Consider the following 7,414-nt stretch of genomic DNA (forward strand, 5'->3'; position numbering starts at 1 on the left):
CGTTCGGGGCTTCAGGCACCGTGCTGGCATCGACTTCACCGACACCTTCGCTCCGGTCGTCAAGCCCGGCACGATTTGCACGGTTCTTCACCTTGCGGTCTCCCTTGCTTGGGCGGTGCACCAGATGGATGTCTCCAACGCCTTCCTCCATGGTCACCTCGAGGAGCAGGTCTTCTGCCAGCAGCCCACCGGGTTTGTTGACCCGACGCTTCCCGACCACGTGTGCCTGCTCTCGCGGTCCTTGTATGGACTCAAGTAGACTCCGCGCGCTTGGTACCGTCGCATCGCGGCGTTTCTCCACCAGCTTGGGTTTCACTCTACCCGCTCAGACGCCTCGCTCTTCGTCTATCATTATGGCTCCAACATGGCCTACTTGCTGCTCTATGTCGACGACATCATCCTGACAGCATGTACGGCTGGTCTCCTCAGTCAGCTCACGGCTCGTCTTCGCGCCGGGTTCGCCATCAAGGACTTGGCCCTTTGCACTACTTCCTCGGTGTCGAGGTGGTGCGCCGTCCGGATGGCTTCTTCCTTCATCAGCGGAAGTACGCTCATGAGTTCCTGGAGCGCGCCGGCATGCTTAACTGCAAGCCCGCCGCTACGCCTGTTGATACAAAGGCCAAGCTTTCTGCCACGGATGGTTCTCCTGCTTCGGATGCTGCTTTCTATCGGTCCATCGTTGGTGCTCTTCAGTACCTCACCCTGACTCGACCGGAGATCCAGTATGCCGTGCAGCAGATGTGTCTTCATATGCATGCTCCTCGAGACGTTCACTGGGCTGCCGTCAAGCGGATTCTTCGCTATGTCTGTGGCACTATGGATCTTGGCGTCACGCTTCACGCCTCCGCCGACACCGTCCTCACCGCCTACTCCGATGCAGACTGGGCGGGCTGTCCTGACACTCGTCGTTCCACTTCGGGCTATTGTGTCTACCTTGGACCCTCACTTATCTCGTGGTCGTCTAAGCGGCAGCCTACGGTCTCTCGTTCCAGTGCTGAGGCTGAGTATCATGCGGTGGCCAACGCCGTCGCCGAGTGTTCGTGGCTTCACCAGCTGCTTCAGAAGCTTTCCTGCCCTGTGGACCGTGCCACGATGGTCTACTGTGACAACGTCTCGGCGGTCTACCTCTCGGCTAACCCGGTACATCATCGCCGGACCAAGCATATTGAGTTGGATATTCACTTTGTTCGGGAACTAGTGGCTCTTGCCCATATTCGTGTTTTACACGTCCCTACTTCCCAACAATTTGCAGATATCATGACCAAGGGCTTGCCTACGGCGTCTTTTAAGGAGTTCCGGTCCAGTCTTTGCGTCAGCCGCGGTGCCGCTTCGACTGCGCGCGGGGGGGGGGGGGGGGGGGGTGAGTATGTTATTTGTGCATGTATATTGACTAGGGCCACCTCTCTAGTTTGTTGTATAGATTGAGGTAGAGGCCCCACCTTGTACTTATATATACCGTGCACATTGCACCGAATCAATACATCGTGCAATTCATACATCCAATACTCCCTTCCCCTAGTTTGCATCTGGTTTACAAGAATTCGAACAAGTGGACGCGTCCGCAGACAAATACGGATCCACGATGAATGACAAACTATATCTATACAACTCAGTCCGAAGGTATTGCAAATGTTTTGCGGGTCATCATTGGAGATGCCCTAACGACTCTTCATAAACATGGGGGTCATGAGGCCATCCCCGAACCGTGAGTCTCTGTTCGTATTGAGGATTCTGTCATGGCGAGGACGTATTTGAAGGTTTACATACATATAGAATTTTAAAAGGAGGTAAGGCTCCCGAGTGACAGAAACCATATCGACGGAAGCAAGAACCCTGGGATCAGACAGAATTTGACCGTAAATGACGAGGAACCAAACCCTAGCGCTTGGACTAAGAGCCGGAGCTGTAGTCCTGTAGATGACCTCGATGCTTTCCCACACACCACGTGTTCTTTGTGCGATCACCGACTGGGATGGCATAACGATTAACGAGTACTCTAAAAAAATGTGAAGCAGTCAGGCTCAAAAGAAAATGAATGAAATAGTATAATGGGTGCATGAATCTTTTTCGTTTTTGCGGGGGGTAAATGAATCTACCAAGCGCATCGTTACCATCGATCGATGGATCCATGGTACCGCGACCTCATTTATGCATTTGTTAATACATGTGGCTGGGAGAGGGTATCCACCTGATTTATAGGTCGACACTACGTACATACCAAGCTCGATCTTCCGTTTTTACTTGAGCCAGCGTACATACCCAAGATCGCGTGATTAGTTGATACCTTCGCCGCTGCCGCCGCCGGCGAGCCGCAATGGAGGACGGGGAGGCGGCTGCTGTGCGGATGATGCACCACCGGCTGGTGGCGACGGGCAAATCGCATGAGCCGCTCTCCTCCTTCAGCCATCACTTTGATCGCCTGCCGCGGAGCTACTTGCACACCCGCTGCGTGGGGTCGCCGGAAGACGTGCTGCTCGACCAGAAGCTCCTCGCCGACGCCGAAGCAAAGAAGCGCCTCGTCGCCCACGCCCGCCTCATGCACCGTGTTCAAGTCCACTACGACGATGACAGCGGCGGCGATCCACGAGGGGCTCAGCCACCGCTGCAGGAGTTGAGGTATAAACTCTACTGACAAAAAAGGGTTCCCCTACTGACAAATGAATGTATATAGCATTTAAATTTGACGGATGCATTTAACACTCAAATCCGAGGGAGTACCTAACTTGTTCCCCTACTGACAAAAAAGGCTAGCCGGCTAGCTAGTCATGCCACGTGGAATACACTTTCTAGCTGACAAAGGGCACCATGTCATGTTAGTACTAATACAAAGTTGTATTAGTGCAGCGACCATTCATATGGATCGGGGATATCAGTTTTTGCCCCGTCTTCGCACCTGCCTTCCTTGACGTTGAGCCATTCACTGGGTGTCGCCACCGCCACTCCAATCCTAACCTTAGTTGTCGGTAATGGCGATTCCAACAGCGGTGCTTCGACGGGCTGAAGCCTACCCTTTAAAATAAGTAAAATGAATCCTACTATTGTCATTGTTTTCGGCCCAGCCCATCTGTACACTCTAGATTCCTTCCTACAACGGCGAATGGTGCAGAGAAATAGTAAAAAATAGATTTGAGAGTAGTCGAATTTGCGTTGGTAGGAACTGATAGAAACCTTGGTGTCTTCGTGCTAACGAACAAGCTTAGCTCACACTTGTCATATTGCAGAAAATTACTTTATTTGGTCTCTTCTTGGTATTGCATTAGTACACAAAATTTCTATAATAAAAATTCTATTTTCTCTAATAAATATTGCATGATCTCGGTAGTAATCTTGCAAATTTTAAGCTTATTTGGACAACATGATCGAAAGATAATGACTATTTTGTTTAATAGATCTAAAATTTAGCTCTTTTAAAAAAAACTCACAAAATTTTCTAGTAAATGTTCCAACAAGTAATTTGGAAAGTTTTGAGCTTAATTGGACAATAGGACTAGAAGATATTGGGCATCTTGCTAAACCTATCTGAATTTTTATATAAAAGGGTGTTTAGTTCACTAACTGTGAACTTTGAGCCCACCCTTCACTTTCTTCCTAGACTTGCCACCGGTTGTTGGTAGTGTTTTGTATTGGAAATTCCACACCCCGGATATCACATGGCAAGTAATCTCACCGACCGCGATAAGATCAAGATTTGTTAATGAGGCTCATGAGCGAAACAACTAGTCGGTTTGGCTATATTGACCAAATTAACAGTTTCCCTTTTGGCAGTTAGATAGCATATTTCACAAATATGTGTATGGATAAAAATGCGGAGTAAATTCCATGTCCGTTCTGAGAAGAAAAGCACATATGAAAAAAGAACCCGAAAGTTTATGGAAACGAAAGCGGAGACGGAAAGTTTCTCTTAAATATGAAAATAGAAATGGAATGGTCTTTTCCGGTGGAACTCATATGAAAATGGATTTTTCGTATCTGAAGTTCCTGTTCATCTTTTGTCTGTGTGACCCACCTCGGCCCAGCATGCATACACTTTTGACCCAACTAAATCATGTCAAATAATATATTCCCCTCACTACTCCAATGCTTCTCCCTTCACCTGCACGCCTCCCACTCATGTTATCCACACATTCTCGCCGGCACGCTTCCTAACGTCCATGATGGTCCCCAATTGAACATCTTTGTTTGGTTGGTTGTGTATGATCCAACTGATTTGCGAGTTCCAACAAAGTTTCACTTCCGTGTTCATGTTCACACCATATTCACTTTGTACTTGTTCTCGGTTGTATCTCCTCCCTAGTCAATTTGCTAAAAAGAGTACAATGTCAATAAACTTGCTAAATGGGGTATATTGTTGATAAATATCTCAAATAAGGTACTCATCGTCACAAAAATCAGATCTTTGGGGTAGAAAGTAAATTTAATCTAGATTTGAGGTTTATTAGCCACCTAGCTTCGTTCCAGAAATTAATTGGAATCTGAACTTTCTGTGCATCCAGATCAAGTAGAAGTACAATGCAAGATGAAAACTTTACCCATGAGATCATTTTTGCTTCCCGCGACAAACCCAAGCTTCTTAGCCAGGTAATTTATTAATTAATTTAAAGAATGTATGTTTTATTTTGTACAACCTTCCTGCTTTTGAAACATTAGGAACTTAATTAGATGTGGTGAATTTTAAGTTCACGGTATGATTTTCATAGTGTGCATATAATAAATTGTTGATTTTTAAAGATAATGTTCCTCCAACCGGTCACCTCATGGTAATTATGCTTTGCTTTATTTTTACCTCATTTAACAATGTTCCTCCATGTCAAACCTATGTGGTAGTTGACCGACATGCCATGTCAAATATATTCTAGAATAATTGTAGAGATTTTCTTAAATCTTGACAGAAATCATATATCCATTATATTAACTCTATTAAATTGATTTTTCTTGTTTTTTGTTATGATATTGCCATTTAAACTATAGTGCAATATCATTTTATATTATATTTATTCTTGGAAAAAACGCTTTCCATTAATGTTTACTCTAATTCAACTCATGCTTGTTATAAGTTATTCTGATTTGTAATCTAAGTTACAAATCAATATATGATTGTGTAATAAACGACAAGATGGGCAGAAGGGAAAGTAAATTGGGCCCTCGTTGATACTCCATGATACAACTAGATGGTAGAAAGTGGAACGTTTTTCATTAGTGAGGTGTACTCAAAGATTCGTCATTCGGTCTTATATATTATTACTCATTGTGCAGTTATCTGCATTGATGTATGGGGTTGGATTCCATGTTCATGAGGCTCACATCTTCACCACAACTGATGGATTTTGTTTGAGCATTTTTAATGTTGATGGTTGGCCTCAAGAGGTAAAGTTTTCCAATTGTTACTATGTTACTTGAATTAATCTAAATCATGGTTGCTACTAATCATCATGCAAACAATTATGAAGCTGAGTAAATTAGATTGTTGGCTCCTGACCGTCATTTCCCCCTAACATTACCTTATTTATGTGTTTGCTGGAATGCAAATCCAAAGGGCAAAGTGAACTGACATCAATGTGTTTTGTTGCATGATTCACATGAATAGTTTTTGTAAACTTCCCTTATATTCAATGGGTTATGTTATGATTTGTGCATGGAAAGGCATATCATACTTGATATTTTTTTCCAGGATGTCAAAGGTTTGCTCGAGGCAATAAAGGATGAAATGATACGTGAAAATATGTATATATAATAATTCTTCTAGATTGAAGAATGCATATGTTGAAGATCGAGATAAATTGGATATCCTATTAGCCCCATGGAGATTTATAAGTGTGTATGGTGATGTTAATGTGTGTGTGTGTGTGAGAGAGAGAGAGTGGTGTGAGTGTATTATGTACCCTACTAGCAACGATTGAATAATTATAGTAGTGTCTGTAAAATACCAATTATAGTCTCATAGGAGTCGGATCTATTTTAAGTTGTTCATAGTGATTGAACATGCAAAATTGTGTTATCTCGTGAAATTATGTAATAGATCATTATGCATCTATATGTAGTACGTACATACATGTTAATGAAATAAAACATGTCTTGTCATGGCATGGTTCCTAACAAGGATCATACCAACATGGTTCCTTGCTTGGAGAATTATGATGTATCATACGCCATTGTAGTACATTCCATCTATATCATTTCGGTCCAATGTTATTACACGAGCATTCGAAGATACATGTGCCAGGTGGACCCTGGAGTTTTACAAACATACTTGCCTATTGATCCGAGAGAGCGACTACCATCTCTCGCCATCATCATTTAGGAACCTCCACTCCCCTTCGCAACCCACACAAATTCTTACCTAAGCCCTCACACATCCATTACCCCCCTCGAGGTCTCTAGTTCATGTGCTTGTCCATCGAAAATGATTTTTCCATGTATACCATCAGAGAACAGGTGCCAGACAGTAACATGTTGTCGTTAGTCTCATGCGAATCATGCACAACAATCCTATGATCATTTGCATCTAAATAAATGTGTCAAATTTGTTCTGTTACAGTGGAATATGCCTAGGGTGAAAAGAACAATGGACAACTTGAGATGCTCACCTATTTGATCAAGCACTACTATCTCATAAACGAATAAGGCTCGTGATCCTCCTTGCGAGCGCACAATTTTTTTTCATATGCCCGTGACATGGTGGTCATGTTACACTATTGAAACAAATAAGAAACTAACTTTGTCAATCATCCACAAACATAAATAAACTGGAAGAAAACTAGAAGGAGATATGAGGAAGAAGTTGCAAAAGCCGACACATGACCAAATAAGAAGCATAACAATGGGCAAACACTCACACACTAACATGCTGATACGTCCATTTTCCATCACTATTTATTATTTAAATTGATCATAATTTCCCATATGTTACACATCATTATTATGTTTTTTCTCTCTTAATTTGCATGTTGGAATGGAGGAGGAAAATTGCTGGAAAATTGCAGAAAAGGACCTAAAAGAAGAGTGATACGTTCATTTTACATCATGTTTTCTTGCTGTTATTTATAATGTTTTTGATCAATATAACACTTTGTGGAGCAATTCTAATGACTTTTCTCTCTTAATTTGTAAGATTTACATGAAGAGGGAGACTACCGGCAGCTGGAATTCTGGACCTGAAAAGGCTAGGTCAGATATACCTATTCTGCATATCTCTAAATGAGCTGAAATTTCATAGAGAGTTATTTTGGAATAAAAAATACTTGAGAAAAGAAATACCAGAGGAGGCCTGATACGTCTCCAACGTATCTATAATTTTTGATTGTTCCATGCTATTATATTATCGGTTTTAGATGTTAATGGGCTTTATTTTACACTTTTATACTATTTTTGCGACTAATCTACCAACCCAAGGCCCAGTGCAAATTGCTGTTTTTTT

At 42.8% G+C, this 7,414-nt stretch overlaps 1 protein-coding gene across 1 annotated transcript; it reads left to right on the forward strand.

Moving 5' to 3' along the window:
* Positions 1 to 2,230: 2,230 nt before the first annotated feature.
* Positions 2,231 to 6,035, forward strand: LOC147960083 (serine/threonine-protein kinase STY46-like). The gene is made up of 4 exons (XM_087536822.1): positions 2,231 to 2,616; positions 4,494 to 4,578; positions 5,254 to 5,364; positions 5,669 to 6,035. The coding sequence occupies exons 1-4, from the start codon at positions 2,315 to 2,317 to the stop codon at positions 5,729 to 5,731; spliced, it is 561 nt and encodes a 186-aa protein (XP_087392948.1). The 5' UTR covers positions 2,231 to 2,314; the 3' UTR covers positions 5,732 to 6,035.
* Positions 6,036 to 7,414: the final 1,379 nt, after the last annotated feature.

Source organism: Triticum urartu, chromosome 7A, assembly GCF_056163025.1.
Source record: "Triticum urartu cultivar PI428250 chromosome 7A, HENAU_Tu73, whole genome shotgun sequence".
In the NCBI taxonomy this organism is placed as follows: Eukaryota; Viridiplantae; Streptophyta; class Magnoliopsida; order Poales; family Poaceae; genus Triticum; species Triticum urartu.

Coding starts and splice junctions, on each gene's coding strand:
- LOC147960083 (XM_087536822.1), top strand. CDS start 2,315: ATGGAGGACGGGGAGGCGGCTGCTGTGCGGATGATGCACCACCGGCTG. Junction 2,617..4,493: donor CCACCGCTGCAGGAGTTGAG/GTATAAACTCTA, acceptor CTGTGCATCCAG/ATCAAGTAGAAGTACAATGC. Junction 4,579..5,253: donor AACCCAAGCTTCTTAGCCAG/GTAATTTATTAA, acceptor CTCATTGTGCAG/TTATCTGCATTGATGTATGG.